This window comes from Sarcophilus harrisii, chromosome 1, assembly GCF_902635505.1.
Source record: "Sarcophilus harrisii chromosome 1, mSarHar1.11, whole genome shotgun sequence".
Taxonomy (NCBI): domain Eukaryota; kingdom Metazoa; phylum Chordata; class Mammalia; order Dasyuromorphia; family Dasyuridae; genus Sarcophilus; species Sarcophilus harrisii.
In genome coordinates this window covers 327736263-327760949 of record NC_045426.1, presented here as the reverse complement: position 1 = coordinate 327760949, position 24687 = coordinate 327736263, and the positions used below count along the sequence as shown (strand labels likewise).

Below are 24687 nucleotides of genomic sequence, written 5' to 3'. Positions count from 1 at the left end.
ACCTCTGTGGCATCTGGCTGCCTGCCCAATGCTGTTGAAAACTTGAAATTCTGAAGCAACTTTAAAACCTCTGCATCTCTTACTCCTCCTTTATTTCCACCAACTCCCGAGTAACTTTTGTTAAAACCCAGTTAGATTCAAAACACTTGGTTTGGGGAGTAGACCTTCTTTTAGAGTTAAGAAAATTAAGTATTGATGCTTAAAATTCATTCAAGTGCCTAGCACTATGCTCTGCATTATTACTTAAGGATTTGTGATTACCTCAAAGTGGACACTCCTTTCAAATCATCAACAAGGATTTAAGTGCTCTCTATGTACCAAGTACTGTATCCAGGCAATGGGATTACAGACCAAAATGAAACTGTTGTGATCTCAAGTCTATTCTAAATTAAGGAAGATAACATGGGCACATATTATAAAATGCATACAAGGTGCAGCTCATCTATAACTCAGATATGATTTTAACAAACTTCCTCATTTGATCCTCACATCATCCCTTGGAGGTAAGTGCTCTTATCATTATTTTATAGTTGAGAAAACTGAGGCAGAAAAGGGTTAAGGGTTACACAACTAGTAAGTGTCTTCAAGCAGAGAGAGAGAGAGAGAGAGTATCATCTTATTTACATCTTCCTTCTTCCTAAGTAGCATAATCACATTTTATGAAATTAATTTGTAAAACTTGATTAATTTTACAATCTCCTGGGGGAGACTCTCAGTAACTATAAGGATATACTAATCTTAATAATATATCTAAATCATTTCACTATAGTTCCTTAATTGGCATGTGCTAATTTTGTAGAATTAGTTGGTAATACCAGAAGATGAATATGTGACCTTCTTGGTCAAATCATCTATATTTCATGGATTAACAGTAATATGAGGAAGCTCAAAGGATTAGTTGATTTAGAATTCAAAATGTTCTGTTATTAGATTGCTGTTGTTAATGATGACATTTGTGATTTCAGCTGAGCCTAGTCCCTCAGCTCAGTTCTGTACTGGGGTTAAATCATTCAATAGTCATGTATTACTCTTGTGTACCAGCCACAGTGCTGGGGACCAAAATACAAGACAAAAATAATACTCTTCCTTCCTTCAAGGAACTTATATCTTACTGCCGGGAAGCAACATGCAAATAGATAAGTAAATACAGTACAAAATATATGCAAAGTTATTTTGAAGAGGCAAAGGATTAGTCACCAGCAAAATCAGATTATACTTTATATAGGAGACGACACTTGAACTAAGTGTTGAGGGAGGCCAGGGATTTTAAGAGTGGATTCCAAGAAAGTAGAGCATTCTAGGGATGGAAAGAGAGTTCATGCAAAGATATACAGGGTGATGTAATGTTGTAGAACCTAGGTCAGTTTGATGGGAAAATACAAAACATAAGATGAGAAGTAATTCATGTGAAATTAACCTAGGCCAGTAGGCTGGAACCAAATTATGTAAAGAAAGAGTTAGAAATCTCTGCTCTACTAATGTCCATACAACAAGAGTCACCTAACAAAGACTAGGCACTGTGTGTGTGTATGTGTGTGTGTGTGTGTATGTGTAATATATATATATATATATATATATATATATATATTTCACTGTCTAGTGTTAATTTTCAAGGAAAACTTATACTGCTGGGTTAAGACTATTACAAGTCTTTAAACAGCATTTCCCTACCCCTACTTCAGGCCATTAGTTGAGAAACAGCACACCAAGGAAGGAGTGCCTCAAATGTTCAAAATCCAGTTCATGGTTGTTCAGTCATATGAGTCATATCTGTCTCTTCCTGATTCCATTTTAGGGTTTTCTTGAAAAAAGATACTAGAGTAATTTGCCATTTCCTTGTCCAGTTCATTTTACAGGTGAGAAAACTGAAGCAAACAAGGTTAAGTGACCTGCCCAGGTCAGTGTCCCTTGTATCTCCTTATTTTACCTGTTTCCCTACTATAATGCATGCTCAGCTGTTCTCTCATGATCTCATTGGGGAAGCTTCTCCACTAAATAACAATTGCCTCACTTACATTTTCTTTTGGAACAGTGTATTTCTACCCCTTGGATTTTTTTCATCATCATTTCCTGAACAATTCTGAGAACCAGAGGAGATGAAAAGCAGATGCTGAGTCATATTTTTGTTTCAGTGGTTACCTGGTTCCCAGGGCAATGGGTCATTTAGGTGTGTGGTTTCTTTTTAGTCTCTGACTGGAAGAGTTAACTTAGGAAACTATTGTTGCAGTTCTTGTCAACAAATGAATCAAGGGAAGAAAGAATCCTGAGAGGTCATACAATCAGTCTATCTTCCTTTCTCTTACAGACTCTTACAATGACAAAGTGAAAGGGACCCAAAATAACATCTAGTGCAACCTCCCACTTTTATAGAGGAGTAAGGCATGGTTTAGTAGAGTATGATTTAGAGGGAAGGAAGGAAGGAAGGAAGGAAGGAAGGAAGAAAAAAAGGGAGAGAGGGAGGGAGGAAGGAAGGGAAGAAGGGAGGGAGGGAGGGAAGGGGGAAAGGAGAGAGGGAAGGAAAGACTTCAAAGAAGGAGTTTCAATCCTAGCTCTGTTACTTATCCTTCAAGTATAGGTTGGTCAATTTTATCACCTTTCTCCATATCCTTTGGGGTGAATGTGTGTGTGTGTGTGTGTGTGTGTGTGTGTGTGTGTGTGTTCCACAAGAATACTACAAAACACTTTGGATAGAGGAGGAATATTCTCCAAATAGAATAGTATTGAAATTGTTTTTAAAAGATTCGTTGCATTAAATTATACAAGAATATTTAAATGTCTGCACTGAGCTAGGTACTAAAGTTTTTGAAGTCAAGGAGCTTACACTTTACTAAGGAAAACAAACTCACAGATAAGTCATTATAAGACAAACAAAATAAATGCAATTTGGGGGATGGGATTAAAAACTGGGACAATCAAGAAAAGACTCTAGGAGATGGCACCAGAGCTAAGCCTTAGAGGATATCATAGAGTTTAAGTTTGTAAAGATATATTGGAGAGAAACTGTTAAGGGTTTTAAATGTCAAACAGAAAGACTGTGAATGTTTTCACAGAAGCACTGTGAGGCTTGTAAGTTTCTTAAACAGGGGAGGGGCATTTATAATGTTGATACTTTGGCTGTTACATTAAGAATAGATTGGAAAGAAAAGACACTAAAGACTACATATATTAAGAGCCTATCATAGTAGATCAGAAGAGAAGTAATGAGGGTGTGGATTTGGATAGTTGCTATATGAGTAGGGAGAATGGGACAGTTGTGAAATTTTGTGGGAGTAGAATGGACAAACCCTAGAAATTAACTTAATATAGGAATGGGTAGAGGAGGAATGAATAAGAGTGAGGAATCAAGAATAACTCCTGAATTGCAAACCTGGATGATTGGAAGATACTATTAATAGAAATAGGAGCATTTCTATTACAAAATGTATATTGTCCAAAGATATCTATATCTAATATCTATTTCTATGTCTGTCTCTCTGGTCTGTCTCCTCCTTCCCCCCCATATAGTGACCATGTATAGTGATGACAGCATGGGGGCTATGATGCAGGCAATGATGAAGTGTTGAGCAGCCACATGTCTTATTTTTGGTTTGGTAAAGATGATCCTTACAGTTCCTAATACATTCTTAAAGGTACCCTACTTGTTCTGTTTTCAAAGTATTTGCATTTCTAAGCTTTCATTAAGACAAACCTTAGGAAAGAAAATGCCATCTGATATTTAGAATATTTAGAATGAATAAACAAATTTAATAAATTTAAATTTTATTGACTAGATTTTGCTAAAATTCTAAGAGTAAGAAAAGCAGTAGCAACCCAGATTCTGGTCCCAATTCTGACAAAACTAGCAAATCAAACAATCTCTCTGAGTTTCCTTCATCTCTAAACTAAAAAGATTGGATTAAATGATTTCTAAGGACTTTCTCAGCTCTAAAATGCTATGATTCCACCTAGAAGTGGGTCCCCTGGAAATTGCATGTGACATTGACAGTCTGATAGTTATCTCAAGCTCAGAGATGGGAAACAGTGTTGAGACAAGATATTAAGTCTTATGGCCCTCTTCCTGCCAAATGCCTGTTCCCTAATGCCATTTTCATTACCATCACTACCCAGTTATGGGCACAGGGAAACAGACCCTTTGTCAAATGGGATGGGGAGAGGCCAGTGGTTATAATGAGCAGTTCCTTCTGGAATCATGCACTAATCATGCCTCATTCATTCTCTCCAGCCCCCTCCCAATATGTGACAAAGTCCTAGTGAAAGAACCATTTTCATAATGGGAGCAATCAGCTGGACCCAGTGTCAGAGTTTTGAATGAAAATCCTTTGCTTATAAAAAATTCCAACATGGCCAAAGGAAAGCCCCCCCCTCACTTTTTTTTTAAACCTATGTTAGAGAGAGAAAAGGATAGATAGATACGTAGATAGATAGATAGAGACAGACATAGACAGAGATAGACAGACAGAGACAGAGGGAGAGCACTCAAGTCAGCTTCCGACTACACAATTCCTGCCCTTTCATTTCCACTTATAATAAAAACTAATCCTATAATCTCAGACTCCAAGTCTTGCCATCCATCTACTTAAGAAGACTTTCTAAAAATATTTGGGTAATTGGCAATTTAGCTCAAGAGTTGATGTGATGCTTTAGCAATATAGAAAATTCCTCTCAGAATCACTCATAGAATTGTTGCTTAGAACAAAGTGAAGAACACTGAGGATCAAGTCAATGGAAATATTTAAGGAAATTCATTGTTATGACCTATAGAATTCTTTGGTCACTTGAAAAAGTGACCTGGTATAGCAACTAGAGCAGTAGAATTGGAGCTAGAGATTTGGAATTTAAATTTTTGTTCTTTTGCTGCTTCCTCTTGTATGGCCTTGGACAAATGCCTTTACTTCTCAGGGCCTTTACCTTTTCATCTATAAAATGAGGAAATCTGGACAAGATGCCCCCTACGGTCCTTTCCAGCTCTCAAAACAATTATTCACAAGAGACTGATTTGTACTTAAAAAAAAAAAAAAATTAACACCCAGGAGATCTCAATTATCATATAGAACATAGCTTTGAAGATGTCAGTTGTTTTAAATGTCATGCTATAATTTGTATCTTGTTCCCATTTTGTTAAATAAGCAATTTAAAAGCCTAAAGTTTTCACTGTATTTCTTTTTTTCTTTTTCTTCCTTCCTTCTTTCCTTCCTTCCTTCCTCCCTCCCTCCCTTCCCCTCTCTCTCTCTTTCTTTTTTTGAGCAGGGGAAGCAACTGGGTTTGTGTTCAATGTATTTATTAAAACACTTGATAACGAAGGAATGGCCCCAAAGACAATCTCCCCCCCCAAAAAAGGTATATTACATATTAAAATAAAAATATTTTTGATTAAAAATTATTCCACAAACACATCTTTTGCTTACTCAATCTTTTTTCTTAGTGGCCAATATTTTATATGTTGCATGAATTCTGAAATCCATTCTTGAGTTTGAAAAGATTCTGATAAAAATAAAGTTGAAATTGACCCTTTAAGGATCACATAAGTCCAAACTTCTGTTTTTAGCCAATGTCACAGTGAGATAATTTCAGACAGATAGGAATGCATCTTCTTTCCCATATTACTTATTTAAGGACTTTATTCCATAAAATACATATTTCTCTCCTGCCTAAATGTTAGCCCAGTTGACAATTTCCCTCACTCCTTCCTTTAGTTAATGGAATCCTAGTGGGATAGATGAACAATACTAATAAGTTCATGAAATCTAAAATCTGGGGGACATGATGCTAATATGCAATATCACACCGATAATCCTGCTCTTTCTCTTCAAACTGTAATCTCTAGGTGATCCTTACAAACCTCATTAGAATAAAACAAAATAGATTGTGTTACCAAGGAGGAGGGAAGTCATGTGCCCCGATTTCTATCAGGAACAAAACAACAACCAACAGAGGGAAAAAAAAAACCTAACCATCTCTCCCTAAGGCTGTGCCTTGTTCTGCTGTCTATGTCAATTCACTGCTGGGCTCCGGGTTTAGCAATGGTTTTAAACAATTACAGAACTGACTCTGCGTCCGTTCTATCCATTTCCACTTTAGCGATACAAATGGTAAGGAAAATGAATTGAGGGGCTGATAAATCCAGTTGAACAGTAAGGTTTTGTCCCCAATTAACCACAGTGAGTCTATTCCTTGAGCAAAGAATCCTGAATAAAAGAGTGGCCACAGAATTCACACGCAGCTGCCCCATTGTCAGAGATAAGGACAGAATGCTTTATACCATGTCGGACCCCTGCCTATTCTATTGCACCCCCTCCCAAGTAACAATAGTAATAGATTGGTCTAAAAGAATACTTTTCATTTCAAACTGTCACTATCTTTATTCTATACCACATTTTCTTTGCAGATTCAACCTCCCTTCTTCCTCCCCCTTACAGAATTACTTACCTCCGAAGAATAAGCAGAGGCTTTTTAATAGGAGAACGCAGAGAATGTCCTATGAGTGCATTTTAGCATCCTTCTTCTAGAACAGTTTAACTAGGAATATAGACACATCCTCCTCCACCATTTTCTGATCACATGATCAGTGGTAGAGCTAAATAAGGACGATCACCTGCCTCCAGAGAAACCTCCCGCATGTACCAACCATCACAGCAACCCCAGCAAGGGAAATGACACGAGGCTGCCCAGCTTCATTGGGGAATTGCAAGACTCTTGGCTCTGGTGGTGCTGGCTTAGAGGATGCCCCCTCCACTTTCAGGCATGGAATTAGGGAACTGCTCAGAAAAGCTGCAGACCATTCCATTCCTCAGTCCAGATAAGATTAGATGTGGATGTTGGTAGAGTACTGCTTATGGTGACTTCCATCTATTTTTGGCCTTCTTTATTAAAGTCCTGGATATGTATGTGTGTGTGTGTGTTTTAATAATATACAAGCTGAACAAGGAACATAGATTTAAATTTGGAAGAGACCTCAGAAATTATTAAATCCATTCTCCTTATTTTACTAATAATGAACCTGAGTCTCAGAAGCTGAGGGACTTGAGGAAGGCAGGATTTGAACCTTGATCATGTGACTGCAAGGGTAATTAGGAGTCACAGTGGATAGAGCACTGAGCTTGGAATCAGGGAGATTCATTTCCTAAATTCAAATCTAGCCTCAGATACTTACTAGCTAAGTAACTCTGACTAAGTCACTTAACCCTGTTTGCCTCAGTTTTCTCATCTGTAAATGAGCTAGAGAAGGAAAGGCAAATCATTCCAGGATCTTTGCCAAGAAAACCCAAAACCACCAAGAGTTGGAAAGTACTGTGTTTTCCTGACTTCAGACCTGGCATTCTATCCACTCTGTCTCTCTCTCTACCTCTGTGTCTTATAAAGTTCTAAACACTATGCCACATAAAGATTAGCTATTATTATAACTTATGAGACTTTCAGCCTATCCCTAAAGCCATCTTTCAGGAGAGAAAAGCATGTGGAGAAGGGACCTACCTTCTTAAATACCAATAACATCACCTTCTGACCAACTACCACCAACTGTATGACTGAAGTATAAAAGCCCTAAGAGTGGCAGCATCCACAGACTAGTCACCATCCTATTTCTATCCCACTCCCCAAAGCCAAACTCATAAGAGAAGCAACACAACAATGATTTCTGTGAGTGTTACATTCTGTTTCTTCAGCAGCCAGATGCTGAAGAACTAGAAAGTTCTTGCCACCAAAGTGCCCAGCATTGTCAAGTAGCTCAGCATAAGAAATGAATATGATATTCCCCATGAAAATGATATGATTGGGTGATCCATTAGCATCTCCTTTGCTTCTAAGGATCTTGGGATTTTTTTATTTGATTTGCATTTGAAAGCTTCTATAGGTATTATCTTATCCATTGGAATGTGAGCTCCTGGAGAGCAGGGAAAGTGTTGCTTTTCTATTTGTATCCCCAAGGCTTAGCACAACTCATGGCAAACAGTAAGCACATGTTTTTTTTTTTAATTCATTCATTCTTAGTTCTTTGAGACTTTAACCCATTACTCTTGGTTCTTTCTTCTGGGGATGAAAGGGGACAAGCCTAACTCTCCTCCATGTGATAGTCTCCTAAATAATCAAAGACAGCAAACATATTTCCCTTTTCTCCCAGTTTCCTGACCTCGTCTTCTTTTTTCAAAACTAAACATTCCCTAGTTCTGTTAACTAATGCTCATATGGCATAGACTGAGGGTCCTTGGCAATTCTTGATACAGTCCTCTGGATAGTCACTAGTTTGTCAGTCATTCTAAAATTGTTACTCACAACTGGACAAAATATCATAGATATGATGCAGAGTGCAAGAGACCTGCTCATTCTTATGCCTTTCTTAATGCAGCACAATATTGTATTACCTTGATTTGGCCACAATGTCAATCAGTTGATTTGTAGTGAGCTCAAGGCCCACTAAAACTCTCAAATCCTTTTCTGACAAACAACCACCTAATCATGTCTCCTCCAACTTGTTCTTATGAAGTTGATTTTTTCCCACCCAAATGTAAGACTACATATATCCTGACTGAGTTTGTATATTATTAGATAAAGTCCAATGTGCTAGCCTGTCAAGATTTTTTTGGATACTGACTCTGTCAGGCAAATGTTAGCTATTTTCATTACATCTGCAAACTTTACAGAAATGCCATTTAATAACAAGGTTAGGGACAGATCCCTGCTATATTGTCACTGGAGATCTTCTGCCCAGTTAACATTGAACTATTAACAACTACTTTTTGATACTGATCTTAAACCCATCTCTGAATTCATATAATTGTGGGGTTTTTGTTTTGTTTTGTTTTGTTTTTTAGTCGGCATCTTTTCATCTTCACAAAAACAGTACAACTTGTTTTAGACTTTAATAAAATCTAGAGAATTTCTATCTATAGCCTCCCCCTCATCTATCAACTTGAAGAAATGAGATTAGTCATATTCTTGACTATTCTTGAAATATTCTTGAAACCATTCTAATTTTTTGCAATCACTCTTAACTAAGAGGTAGCTAGGTGGTATGACATCAGGCCTGCAGGAATAAAGACCTCAGTACAAATCCAGCCACAAACTGGATTAGTTGTATGCCTTGGGCAAACCTCTGCTTGGTTCAGTTTCCTCAAATGTAAAATAGTCATAATAAGAATACCTAACTCTCAAGTTTGTGGTGAGGATCAAATGATATTCCTTTTGTAAAATGTTTAGCAAAGTGCTTGACACACAGTTGGTGTTTAAGTACACTAGTTTGCCTCCTTTCTATGTCTTCTAGATTCATTTTAAAATATTCCCAAGAACCAAAGCCAATTTCACTAGCTTTGGAAACTATTTTATTCCCTATTTTGAAAATTGGGATGAAATTTGTCCTCCTTCAATATTGGGATACTTCTACCATTTCCCACAGTTTTATAAATAGTACTGATAGAGGCTCAGCAATTATGTTTACTGATTTCATCAAAGGCAACTAGATACTTTCTACTTATTTCCTAATTTGTCTTGGTTATTGATTCCCTATTAATCATTTTTTGTTCTCTCTTTTCCACTGAAAAAGTCATTCCCTCCCTAGCAGAGAAAACAGAAGTAAAATGAAAATTGAGTATCTCTGACTTCTTTTTATTGTCAATTACAATCATTTTATCACTCCAAGCAAAGGACCTATCCTTTTCTTTGATTGCCTCTATTCTCTCATATACATATACACACACATAATATTATGAATATATCATATAAAATAAACATAATATAGAAATATAAAATTTTATATAAATATAAATTTTATATATTTATAGAAATTTATAGAAATTATGTGAATAAATATATTATGTAAAAAAAACATATATACACATGTATATATTTCTGTATGTATTTTGGCAAGGCAACCAGAGTTAAGTGACTTGCTCAGGATCACATGTCTAGTAATTATCAAGTGTATGAGGTCAGATTGATTCACTATGACACTATAACACCTAATATATCTTTTTAAAAACAAGAGGCTTATTCTCCAATTGAAAAATGGTCAAAGGATATGAACAGACAATTCTCAGATGAAGAAATTGAAACTATTTCTAGTCATATGAAAAGATACTCCAAGTCATTATTAATCAAAGAAATGCAAATTAAGACAACTCTAAGATACCACTACACACCTGTCAGATTGGCTAAGATGACAGGAAAAAATAATGATGATTGTTGGAGCGGATGTGGGAAAACTGGGACATTGATACATTGTTGGTGGAGTTGTGAACGAATCCAACCATTTTGGAGAGTAGTTTGGAACTATGCTCAAAAAGTTATCAAACTGTGCATACCCTTTGATCCAGCAGTGTTACTACTGGGATTATATCCCAAAGAGATTATAAAGAAGGGAAAGGGACCTGTATGTGCATGAATGTTTGTGGCAGCCCTTTTTGTAGTGGCTAGAAACTGAAAACTGAATGGATGTCCATCAGTTGAAGAATGGCTGAATAAATTGTGGTATATGAATACTATAGAATATTATTGTTCTGTAAGAAATGACCAACAGGATGATTTCAGAAAGGCCTGGAGAGACTTACATGAACTGATGCTGAGTGAAATGAGCAGAACCAGGCGATCATTATATACTTCAACAACAATACTATATGATGACCAGTTCTGATGGACCTGGCCATCCTCAGCAACGAGATCAACCAAATCATTTCCAATGGAGCAGTAATGAACTGAACCAGCTACGCCCAGAGAAAGAACTCTGGGAGATGACTAAAAACCATTACATTGAATTCCCAATCCCTATATCTATGCCCACCTGCATTTTTGATTTTCTTCACAAGCTAATTGTACAATATTTCAAAGTCCGATTCTTTTTTGTACAGCAAAATAACGTTTTGGTCATGTATACTTATTGTGTATCTAATTTATATTTTAATGTATTTAACATCTACTGGTCATCCTGTCATCAGGGGGAGGGGGTGGGGAGGTAAGAGGTGAAAAATTGGAACAAGAGGTTTGGCAATTGTTAATGCTGTAAAGTTACCCATGCATATAACCTGTAAATAAAAGGCTATTAAATTTAAAAAAAAAAAAAAAAAGAGGCTTTTTGCTATTTTGAACATTCTTTGCCAGACTTAGTTCATTTTAAGCTTTAGTACAACTGATACTATTTGATAAAACTGCCATATTTATACAGTATAGTTTTAAGCTGTTGAAGTTTTTTGGTAAGATATTGTATTTTTATCTTCTATTAACTGGACTTACTTTCATCGTGTGTGTGTGTGTGTGTGTGTGTGTGTGCATTTTTTTAAAATCCAAGTTAATAAGTGAATTCATCATTCATGAACATTAATATCTTTAGTCAAATCTTATTTTTTTAATCTTCATCAAATTTGTTTCTTTGTCTGTTTTAAAAATCTCATTCTTAAATATCCTTTATTTTCCCCAGACTGACCTTCCTTTTAGAATTTTGATTCACAGGATTCTACCTATCATTCCTCTGAATCCTTTAAAATCTGATTTTTCCTAAATCTAGGATGCCTGTCAAGATGGTACCCATTATTTTCTTTCCTTCTTTGTCACAAACTCTGGGAGGAAGGGTTCATTAGCCCTTCAGGATTCTCATCATTTCTGTTAGTTCTTCCCTATCAGAAAGAATGCAATCCACAATAGAATTTCTCCTGGTAGATTTTTTTGTTTTTTGGGATTTTATTTTTACTGTCTTGAAGGATGAAATTCTTATTAAGACAAGTTAAAAAATTATTAGCTGGTCTGGTTTTGGCAAAGAGCAAACACTGGCAGATGTCTGCATTACTGAAGCCCTCATCATTAATTATGACAGTATTCCTTTATGCCAAGCTCTTTATCTACTTCTCTTCTCTATATAATTTGCAGTATATTTCAATGAAAATAGTCACTGTTTCTACCTTCACTGACCTTTATCCAAATGTTTCCTTCACAATGTTTCCTGTTTCCAGTTCCTTGTTATCTTCTTAAAATGCAATGCTACCTTGCACTTCTTATTATACTGTTTTTTAAAAATATGATATACATATCCAGAGCCATATTCCAGTAATAGGTTCTATTCTAGAAAATCTCAGTTACAGCTTGAGATCAGATCTAACTCTATTAGTACCTTTAGCTCCTACTTTCCTCTCTTTCTTTCATTGTAGCTATTTTCTATGGTCTCTAACTTGGATGATACTCCTAGACAATTTTTTTTTCCTCCATCATTTTTTAAATTTATAGCTCTTTTAACTAGATTTTTAAAAACTCCTGGCAAATATACTCTTATCAGGCTTCATACATACACTCCCCCTTTGACTGGGAATCTCTCAACTCTATGTTTTAATCATTGGTTCAAAAATACAAACCCCATTCTTAGACATATCTTCTAAGCCAATCATTCACTTCCTAAGTCAGTTGTTTTCTTTGACCTTTGCTTTCAAAGAGCAAACTAAACCTGTACCTCTATCACTTTAAGTTTCTTCCCGAAGGCTTGATAATTATTAATAATTACTATTTAGGTCCTTCTGGCAATATCATTTGAGTCCACATGAATCACCAGAAGTGGAGTCTAGTCATCTGTTTTCACTAATCTTGGTAGGTTCTCTGCTATGTTTTAGACATATGTCCCAAGAAGACAATGGCCCTATCTCTTTTTGATTCTCAGGTAGACAAATAGTTACTTCAGAAGCCCTGAGCAGAGAATTACCAACCACTATTACTGGACAACCTCTTACCTTAAAGCCTTGATGACACTATTATATCATTCCCTGGATATCAAGCATTCCTTCTTAGAATATCCAGCTTATCTTCTGAAGGAAGAATCTTAAATGTCTTTAAAACTCTAAAAATATAGTTATTCTCTTCCTTTCCTTTCTCCTCTGTGGAATACTTTTGCACTTTACATCTCAAGTCTCCCTTCCTCTACTTGAGATCCTTCCCTTTGCTTCCACTGATGCCATACTTCTTTTTCTTTCTATAATACTTTATTGTCACTAATAACCTGAGTATGGAGAAGCATCTTTAAAATTTCTTCACTTTCATTTCTAGGAGGAAAATGATCAGTCTATACTCAGAACACAAATATCATTCTTCCAACTGTATCAGAAATTCAAAGAATACATGCTTAATGTAAGCCATTATGTAAAATTCACTATTCACCATGTAGATTGATAATTTTAGCCATTTAAAAACATTCTTATTTAAAATCATTTTACCTGATTATCACCTCCTAATAATTTGACAAGCCTTTACTTACCTATTTTTCCTTAGTATAAAAACCACCACAACCATAGCCTTTCATCCTTATAATTATCTTTTTCATCAATTTGCTTCTTCCACAAGTATCCATAATATAAATTTACTTTGCCTTCTAATTGTTCCACATTTTTTTTGTAAATTTGCCTCATCATGCCTATTACTTCCTCATTTTTTTCTGTCTACTTTTTTATTTTAATTCCTAATTATTTTGATCATCTTTAATAATTTTTAAATTTTCCTTAAGAGTCCTACCAAGTCCTAATCCTCTTCCAATCTAAAAAAATAATTGGGACTAATATCTAGACTTAGAGAATGTTCTCAATCCAATTTTCCTTCGCTTCTTTCAAATTTCTCCTCTCAAAATATAACCCATGGCTCACTTTATTACTTTAAACTCCCTCCAAATTAGAAATACAATTTCCTTTTTTCTTAATTGACTCTGTATTCCTTTTCCTTTATTCATTTTTTTTCTTACAGAAGTTAGAAGAAAGTTAGAAGATATCACAAATGTGTCATAAGACATTTTGATAACTATCTTACAAAATCCAGGCATACTATTTCTACAAAATTTATCACATCTAAGATTTAATAGCCATTATTGGCCCATAGTTTTTGTTTACTATTACCAGTGTCATATAATTTCAATGCTAAGAATAAATTAAAAGTACACAAATTAAACATCAAAATCATATCGATGAAAAAGGAACAGAAGAAATAATAGAAAGGAAAAAGTCATTCAAAATAAAAATTAAGTAAATATTTAGGAGTTAATACATCAAGGTACATTCAAAACATATATACACATATATGATCTACATATGTAGATCTATATATACATATATATGACAAATTGGAGGTAATCAATAAAGGGAAGACACCAGTATTTAAGGGATAAGAAAAGCCTTCTTGTAAATGATGGACTTTTAGCTGGAACTTGAAGGAAGCTAAGGAAATGGGAAAAGAGGGTGTGAATTTCAGGCATGGGGATAGTCAGAAAAAATTCATAAAAGAAATGTAAGATCCTCAATAAGGAGGACAATATGACTGGCTAACAAAGTACATGTAAGAGGTGGAGAGGAGAATAAAGGGAGACTGCATAATGGGTAGGGAAACATGTTCTGAAGGACTTCAAATGTTAAGCTGAGGAATTTATATTTGATCCTGGAGGTGACAGGGAGCCAATAAAGTTTATTGAAAACTAAGTGGAGGATGGACTATTAAGGAAGAAAGATCAATCATCAAGCTATTATAATAGTTGAGCTATGAGGTAATAAAAACCTACACCAGGATAGTATCTGCAAAAAGAAGAGAATATGTCCTAGAGATATTACAGAAAAAGTCAGGATTTGAAATCAGATTAGTTATGGGTATGAGAGAAATAGTAAGGCATCTAGGATGAAACCTGATTTGCAATCTTGGATGCTTGGAAGGATAGTGGTGCCCTCAACAGCAAAAGGGAACTTTTCAAAGGGGTAAAGTTTGGTGAAAAAGGCAATGAATTCAATCTTGGACAAATTTAGATTAAGATGACTATGGGATAGCCAGATCTAATTGCTTGATTGGCAGTTAGAGATTTAAATCTGGAGATTAGGGAAGAGGTTAAGGTTGTATAAGTAGATCTGAGAATCATTGGAATAGAGATAATAATTGAGTCCATGTGAGCTGATTAGATCCCTGTATGAAATAGAACAAAAGGAGAAAAGGATCCAGAAGAAAGCCCTGAGGATATTACCTGACATGAGACAAAAATTCATCAAAAGGGACTAAAAAGGAATGGCAAGATGGATAGAAAGAGGACCAGAATAAAGTAGTGCAATGAAAACCTAGAGATAAAGGATATAAAGGAGAAGGCAACAGCAATTGGAATCCAAGAAGTATAAGGACTGAAAAAATAAAGATCTAAATTTAGCAGTTAGAAGATCACTGGTACTTTCAAAAGAACATTTTGGTTAAATAATGAGGCTGAAATCTAAGAATGTCAACTATGGGGACCAAATGAAAAAAGGAACTCCCATACACACCACAATAATTATAACATTTTTTATATAACAAATAAAGAAAAAGAAAAGTACAAACAAAGCAGATGCTTTTTGACTGAAAAATATAAATTTTCATACATGGATATGATAGAATATTATTGTGCTATAAGAAACAATGAATATGAGAATACAGAGAATTATGGGAAGACAGACAGATGAAGTAATGAAAAGTGACATAAAAAGAACCAAACAATATACATAATAATTATAACAAGTTTAATGGAAAGAATTAAATAATCCTCATAACTGAATATTTTGTTATTATAATGACTAAATTTAACTCTAAAGAAATTGTATTTCTGTATAATGAGATTGTGTTTCCCAACTTTCTTTGAAGAGATAAAAGATTATTGGTTTGAAGCACTGAATATACTATTGAACTCAGGTTTGTTCAGTGGTTTTGTGGAATTTCCTTTTCCCTTTTATTTCTTTTTCTTTATTTGTTAAATTAGATGGCATTTTGGATAGAAGAATAAGAGGACTATTTGGGGAAACAACATTGAATTTCAATACTTTAGGTATTGTTCTTTCCATTTATAACTTTGTAATGATTGTGTTTTTTGTTTCCTTGATTCTACTATCTTTACTTTCCATTAGTTCATGAGAGGAATTGTGGAAAGGTGGCAACAATTTAAGACCTAGAGGAACCCACCTCTCCTACAAACACCCAGGAGAACTCTAAAAATGCACTGGAAGGAATAATGATGAAACTAAAGAGACAAACATTATGTTGTGTTGTACAGGATTGTAAACAAACAAACAAAAAACCAATAGATCCTCCAGAAGGTCTGAGCAGAAATAAGTCTGAATAATAGAAGGCAAAGTACACAAACAGCCAGGTCCCACAGCAAGTGATAAGGGCCAGACTAGCACAAGCAAAAGCTGCTGTAGGGCAGAGAGTCAGACCAGCTAATAGATAGCCCATTCCCAATTCAGTACTGAGACAGCTGGGCCCAATCCAGAGCATAGGAGGTCCATTCCCAACCATAGCAACACAGAAAAGTCCAGACCCATGCCCAGACAGCCCAGCCTGTCAGTAGTCTGTGTCTAAGCTAAAGTTGGATCTGCAAAGGAAAAATAGCTAGAATAGAATCTGGGAAGCAAAATACTTGAGATCCTGCAGGAGCTTGCAACCAATGTATCCTGTGACATTTGAAGGGGTACTATTTGGGTCACAGTAAGAGATATAAACAGCTTTGGATTCAGGACTGAGCAAGGAGAGAAGGAAAGAGACAAACCAAAACTTAATTCTAACCACTAGGAGACTGACTAAAAGCATAGGACAGATGGCAGGCTGAAGTTTAGCCACCAAAATCAGAACTAAGCAAAACTTACTAAGAGTATGAGATCCTAAACCCAGAGTCCCAGTCTAGAAACCAAAGTTGGAGATATGAAAAACACAAGAAAATACTGACTATAATACAATGTTATGGACTGAGAGAAACCCAAGAGCTAAATTCAAAACAAGAGAATAATTTCAGAAGTCCCCAGAGAAAAGGATGTCTTGAGTATGGAAAATATAAAATGAAACAAGAGATACGAGAAAAGTTATTAAATAAAATGACAGTTAGAAAGAATGACAAGAAGAATTAATAGCCTAAAACAGCACCTAACTCTATACAGTAACTGAAATCACTGAATATTAAAATGGGTGAAATAGAAAGCAGTGATGTCACAAAACAACAGGAAACATTAAAACAAGGATGATTTCAGAAAGGGCTGAAGAGACTTACATGAATTGATCCTAAATGAAGTGAGCAGAACCAAGAGAACATCATACTTAACAAGATTATGTGATACTCAACTGTGATGGACTTGGCTCTTTTCAACAGTGAGGTGATTCCTGTGATGGAAAAAGACATCTGCATCCAGGAGGACTATGGAGAATGAATGTGAATCACAACCAACAGGATTTTCAACCTTTTTTTGTTGTTGTTTGCTTGCTTTTTGTTTTCTTTTTCCCCCCTTTTTGATATGATTTTTCTTGTGCAGCATGATAGATGTAGAAATATGTATAGAAGTATTACACATGTTTTAACGTATATTGAATTATTGCTGTCTAGGGGAGAGAGTGGAAGGAAAGTAGGGAGAAAAATTTGGAACACAAGGTTTTGCAAGGGTGAATATTAAAAACTATCTTTGCATATATTTTGAAAAGAAAAAACATTTTTTAAAAAGACACATTACAATAAAAACAAAAAAGATTAAAAACCAAACCAAACCAAACCAAACCAAACCAAACAAACAAACAAACAAAAAAAAAAACCCAGAATACAGGTCTAGGAGAGATATAGATATAGATACCATATTTCAAGAAAACTACTAACATCTCCTAGAACCAGAGGACAATGAAAATGGAATGAAAATACCAATGACATTATATGGATCAATGTCATTCACCTTGAACAATTACATTTTCTAGCATAAAAGTCCCTTAGTTTGATGCTTCACCAGTTCCTTGACTGAATCATGTCAACTTTTGTGTGCAGCTTTCCCAAGCTGCTTCACCAATTCATTTACTTCATTTCCACATATCAGTGATCTACATAACTCTTTACATACCCTCCAATGTGCAGATTACCATCCACATATACCTTTTCTTCTAGATCTTTTCTTATTCTAGGTCTATCATTTTCTGAACTTCTATCGTCACTGCCTTACAGTTAAATGTATAATTGTAAATCTGTGACCTGCTGTAGAACATCATTCACAGAATGTACCCTACTTATGTCTTCACCAAAGATGCCCCCCTATCACATTCCCAAGTACTCAGAAAAATCCAAAATAAGTGCTTAAGGACTTTCAGTCTTTTACCTATGTATATGAATGGAGTTGTCAGCCCATGTACAGCCTCTCCTTGGGGGTCTCTTTACTCTGGAAAATCGCTTTATCCTTATGATCCCTTTTTTAATTAATCAATTCCTCCTGGAGCATCCATTTTAAGGAAGGCATTCAGATAAACCATATCCATTCCATTCCTCTCTGGGCTCTGTTCCTGAGTCTCTAGACTTCTTTCTCTTCCAGGACCCCTTAATAACCTTTTCCACATCCCACCAGTTTTCAATGTGCTTTCATGGGTTATATTGCCCTATTAGAGTGTAAGCTCCTTCTTGAAGGTAAGGATTGACTGACCTAATAAATATTTGTTGATAAACCACATGCAACAGAGAATACAATGATACAATAGTTTTGACTCTCACTAAGTAGTCCATTCTTGGTGCCATTCCAACTATGCTTCAGGCATCAGTGCAACATTGTATATAAAGTAATAATCTTTAAGGTCAGGAGATCAAAATTCTAAAATGATTGCACTTTATTACATCCCTATAAATCCTTAATCTTTTTGTATCTTGAATTTTTCCTGGCTAAAATGGAAACAGCAGAACTTCCTAATGTATAGACTACCTATGAAGTTACTCTAAATTATTGTCATTCAAATATATACTTATTAAGTACCTGTTTGTCCCTGTGCTACAGGATTATAATTATAAATAACTCTTTTTCATGCTTAATAATGTTACATCTCCCTGAGGTAAGGGATTTCAAAAAAAATGTGCTTCCTAGCACACTAAAATGCCTTGAGTTTCACTGTGTGAAATTCAGATTGCATGGAATTTATACTTGCTGTTATATGCACATGGGCAAGTCTCTCTGGCTTTTCAGGGCATGCCATGACTCCTCATAGAAAAGAATAATACTGTTATGTGAACAAAAATATTTAAAAATCATTGCTTCAAAAATATATATCAATATATGAAATTAAACTTTGGCAACTAAAAAAATAAAAGTTGGTGTCAAATCCCAGACTTCCAGATTGAGTTCAGTGCAAAGGGCAAAACAGTGAAGAACCACAGTTTGGGGAGGGACAGCTTTGCCACAGATGCTTAACTCTTGGGATACATGTCCACAACACCTAATTTGGGATCTACATACATATATACATATGTAGATTTGTTGTTTAATTGTTTTTGACTCTTTGTGGCCCTATTGAGGTTTTCTCGGCAAATTTACTAGTCTTCCACTTCATTCTGCAGTGAACTAAATTCAAATAGAGATTAAGTAACTTATCCAGGATCATGAGAACTTTGATCTTCCTGACTCCAGGGCTCAGCACTTTATCCACTGAGCCATATAGTTGCCTCCAAAATATTTGTGTGTGTGTATACACACATACACAATATATACACGTATGTAGATGTGTACAAATACATGTGTATATATCTATCTACATGTAAGCATGTGTATATATATATATATATATATATATGTTGAACTGAAAAGAAAACCAATTCTAAAAATTAGATTGAGTATTCATATGGGAGGATTTTCCTCCATAGTTCCCCATCTTTTAAGTAAGGGAGAAATTGGAAAGAATTTTGTATTTGGATTTATGAAATCTACAGAGTCGGGAGCCTTAGCATAATGACTTTTGAAACAAGACCATAAATGACTGTCTGCACTAGTTCCGAGAAATAATAAGCTTGAAACTTAGAGGGCCTCATGAAAAATGCAGGAAGAGCTAATGGCATATTATGTGTATCACTCACAGAAAATAAAAGGACTTTTTGTAGGGCCTGTCATATGTGAAAATAAGCCAAGAATGATTAATGTTAAAAAAAAAAATCAAAAGAATGCACAAAGGTCTGGATAGGACAGGAAGGTCCAGAAAAACATCTTTCTCTAGTTGGATGCTGGAAATATGCCAGCAGTAAAATTCACTGAATCTCAAGATTATTTAATTTTTTTAAAATATAGAATCACTTTATACAAAAAATTAATAACAAATTTAAGGTTCAACTTCATTTTAAATACTTTATTTCAATGCTTCCCCTGACATAGTTTCTTATCACAATGAGAATTTTTCCAAAAGATCACAAAATGGGAGCTATGTGAGGGCACAGGATAATTTTTTTCTCTTTTACCACATCTTATCAAGCAAAAAATAAAAATTTTTCTGCCTACATATGCTTTGAGTATAGTGCTTCATTTAAATCCTTTAGTCCTTCTCTGTCTTTCCTCTCCCCCCCCAACCCTGAACTACAGATTCATATATATATGTGTGTGTGTGTATGTGTGTGTATAAATATATATATATATATATATACACACACACACACACGTGTGTGTGTGTGTAAATTATCATTGAAATGATAATTTAAAAAATCCTAAGGAACAAAATACTGAGCTTTCTGTTTACCCAATTTTCCTTTCTTAATGATGGATAGTTTTCCTTAAAAAAATTTTTTTTGTCTCATTTCAAGAAATGATGAATTGAGAAATTATTTTCACTTTTCATGTGATCTAATAGGGAAATCAAAGGTTTCTACTTCTCTCTTTCTCTGTTTCTTTCTGGTTACTTGCATATGCTAAGATCTGCCATGAATGTAGGGGTGGGGGTAGAAACTTTCAGACTGTCATAGCAATAGTATGTTCCATTAGGAGAGTCAGAAAGAATAAAATTGAAAGAAGGCTGATAGATGAGAGGAGAGGACGTGCTGCTTTCTAAGATAAAAATTTGAAAATCTAGATTATTGTTTTCCAAAATATTTTTGGGGGAAATCTGATTTTGAATTTTAGATTCTCAAGTTTTGTTACCTATTTTTACATGGTAAGTTCCTTGAAGTCAAGGATCCTATTTTATAAATTTTAATATTATTCACCATCAAGTTTAATTCCTCATATTGAGTAGGAATTTGATAAATATGTGTTAGATTGATTAAGCATGAAGTTCAATACTTTTGTGTCTGAGATAAGAATTTTATTTATTTATTTTTACCTTGAATTACTTTTCCTCCAATATTTTAGTGTGGGCATTTATAATTAAAAGAAAAAATAAATTAATAATTAAAGTGTCAGTGCCATTTTTAATGGTGTCAATGTTAGATTTCAGGGGCAGGTGCCTGAGTGTACAGGAGCTCAAACAATTGCTTATTCAACTAAAAACTGTCTTGTTTCCAAGAAAGAGGGTGTAACCCTACCAGTGAGGCTGCTGGGTTCCATCTGCTGCTACTTTTACAGTAAGGGAGAGACTGAGGATCTCCAAGGAACAAAATAGCTTAACAAGAGGCAAGAAAGATCAGGATAACAAAGAAAATGTCTAGAGCAGTGAAGATGCTGATATGTTGATGAGCATGTAAGAGCTATACCTTTAACTCATTAAGATAGATTCCTGAGCTTCAGTACATGAGTATTTTTATGTTTTTCCCCTTCAGTTGTTTGGCCAATTCCCTCCCAAATGAGGAAAGAATTCTCTCCCTCCCAGGAGAGGAATTTGCTCATTCCACATCTTAAATATACTCAGATTATTCTTCATAATTCTCAGTCAGGCACTTAGGGTGGTGCATTACTACGGAGAAATGATTTAAGCAATGGGGAAGGATTTGACTGGAAATGAAAAGGGGTCCTATTCCTTTTTGAAAGATCAAAATTTAACTTAATCATATAAAGTTTCCAAATACATATGATGATGACTACTTCTAGATGAAAATACAGGGAATCTTAAATCACATACACATCATAGAATTTTAGTGTTAGAGGAATGGGCAGTGACCTAGTCTACTTTGGTCCAGCCTATGACCTGTTGGGGAACTGGCAACTGGAAGCCCAGCCAAAATAGCCCAGCTTAAGGCACTGGCTTCCCATTCTCCCAGGACTACAAGAAAAGCATCAGGATCTTTCCCTGCTATGACTATTCATGGACATTCAGGTACTAGAATAATATTTCAGTGAGCAGATTTGAGAATAATAACCATTTGGGTATTATGAGGATTTGGAGGGAATTGATTTATCTGTTTAAGCTACAAGTCAGCATATAATTCTGAGCATATGAGTAGAGTAGAATCTCAATATGCATATCTTAAGTTGACATGCCTAAGTATAAAACTTTAGTGTTACTAAATCTTTCCTTCAGAGATTCAACCAATTATTCTAGCCTATTGAAATAAATTAAGATTCTGACTCTGTCATTTAACATACCCTTCTCAAATTCTTGTCATCTATAAATTTGACAATATTAATAGCTAATGTAAACCACACTTTAAATATTGCAAAGTTTTTATATGGCACCTTATTTGTTCTTAACAATACCTTTGTGGAGGGGCAGCTAGGTGGCACAGTGGATAGAGTAACAGCTCTGAAGTCAGGAAGACCTGAGTTCAAATCCAGCCTCAGACACTTAATACTTTCTACCCATGTGACCCTGGGTAAGTCACTTAACCCCCATTGCCTCAGCAAAAAACAAACAAAAAACCAAACCAAAACAAAACAAACAAACAAAAAAAAACCCCAATACCTCTGTGGGAGAAGTTGAGTTTACAAGATGTTAAATGATTCTTGTAGGTGTCTTAGGCAGAATCTTTGACTCCAAGGTCAGTGCTTTATCCTATGGCCATCTAGCTGCTTCTATAGGATGGCTTGCTATGGGTTTATTTAAATCATTCATGGAAATTTTGACTAGAACAAAGCCAAAGACATATCCCCAGGACCCACCACTGGAAACTTCCCTGTGGTTTGACACTAACCCCTAAATCATCTCTTTGAGTTGTCCAGTCTATGAATTTCAAATCCAAATCCTCCTAACTGCACCATTGTCCAATTCCACATCTCTTCCTCTTCTTATCTTCAAAAAGATCAAGAAATATATCAGAGGCCTTGATGGAATCTAGGAATACTATTTCTGTGGTATTTCTTCACTTATCAGTTTAATAACATAGAAATGGAAATAAAGTGAATCTGGTATTATTTGTTAATGGTGCAGTAGATGGAGTGCTGGACCTAAAGTTAGGAAAAACATCCTGAGTTTAATTCTGGTCTCAGATACTTACTAGTTCTATGAACTTTGGCAAGTCATTTAACTTCTGTTTGTCTTAGTTTCCTCAACTATAAAATGGGAATAATGTCCTCTACCTGCCTGTGTTGCTATGAGAACAAAATGAGATATTAGTAAAGCCTTTAGCATAGTGTCCAGCACATGGTATTTGGAACTATATAAATGCTAGGTATTATTATTTATTGTTATTATCATTAAGCAAGTATTATTAATAAAGAATTATTACTAAACATGTAATTGCTATTATTAACAAAAGCATAATTATTGCTGCTTCCCTTTTCAATTTCTCTCATTAACAACACATTTTAAAATTTTGACAAATGATCATCAAATTCACTGGCCTATAATTTGAAGGGTTTACTTCTTTTTGAAAATTAGTATATTCCCAGGTTATTAAAATGTTAACAAAATGGGGGGAGGGGTTGAGTGGATGGGGTATAATATGCATTTTCTCTTACCCTTGTGGTTTTGGTTCTCTTGGTTCAGAGTCAAGGAACTCTGTTTCGTCCTCCATTTCCTTTTCTGGGGCCATGCTACGTTCAGAAAGCTGTGGTGAAACCATTTCCCATTCATTATCATGGGCAACCACCTTTAGCAAAAGAGCATCTCCATCCACCTCACTTGCGCTCTTATTTTTATTCTTCTTTGCCAGACTGCCTTGGTAAGAGGACTTCTCCATTCCTGAAGATTCATGAGAACTATTTTTCATTGTCTCTGCACAGACCTGAGTCTGATCAACTTCTCTCAGTCTCTGGTCTACATGCATGATGGAATGTCCAGACCCTAGGGCCACTGTCTCTGTCTGTCTAGAACTCTCTTCAGGTAATGGACTGTAAACCTCACTTTGGCCTAAGACCATCCAACTTGGGTCTTGCCCAGGGCTTTCTGGAGGTCTTCTTTCATCTTCCAGTTTTGAAGGCACAATGTAAGAATCATTCTCTATTAAAGGTTCTCCTGTAGACTGGCCTTTCCACTCATTTATTCCAACTGACTGAAATATTTCCTGAGAGCATGCTGAAAACTCTTCTGAAAGATCCATTTCTTCTGACCCAACATTGATTTCTTGTAATTCAGATTCACTTTCTTTTGGTTCAGGGGCAACTTTTCTCTCAAAGTTTTCTTCATGGTCAACAAGAATATAATCCATTTGTAGTGCACTAGGGTCCTCATTCATCTCCATGCATGCATCTTCCTTATTTCCTGTTCTTAGTTCAGAATTCTTGCTAGAAACAGATTCTACTTCAAAGTTTAGTGGGTTTTGGATGACACCTATATATGAATAAGGAAGAGGGGGTAGAGGAAAAGGGCAGAGAAATTTTGGTTAGATGTATTCTATAACTTTCCTATTTCAAAAGATCCCTCTAAAATAAAAAATATTTTCTAAAAATCAATTTTAAAAATTTCACAGTGACTGATTTTGTTACTATTTCTATATGTGTTATTGGGAATAATCATTACAAGCTATATTAATTATAGAGACTGCTTATTTGGCAAGACTGCATAAAGTTTAGTCTTTTGGCACTTCAACATGCATTTTAAACTTAGAAGCTCATGACATTGATTCTGTCAAATTCACCCTCTGTTTCCCATAGATGACACTCA

At 35.3% G+C, this 24687-nt stretch overlaps 1 protein-coding gene across 15 annotated transcripts in view; it reads right to left on the bottom strand.

The window, feature by feature from the left end:
- Nucleotides 1-24687, bottom strand: part of PRUNE2 (prune homolog 2 with BCH domain) — a 295576-nt gene that overhangs the window by 67114 nt on the left and 203775 nt on the right. For all 15 annotated transcript variants that reach the window (XM_031945513.1, XM_031945525.1, XM_031945514.1 and 12 more), the window contains one exon: nucleotides 23544-24354. In XM_031945513.1, the coding sequence (XP_031801373.1) occupies nucleotides 23544-24354 (811 nt within the window). The remainder of the gene's footprint in view (nucleotides 1-23543; nucleotides 24355-24687) is intronic.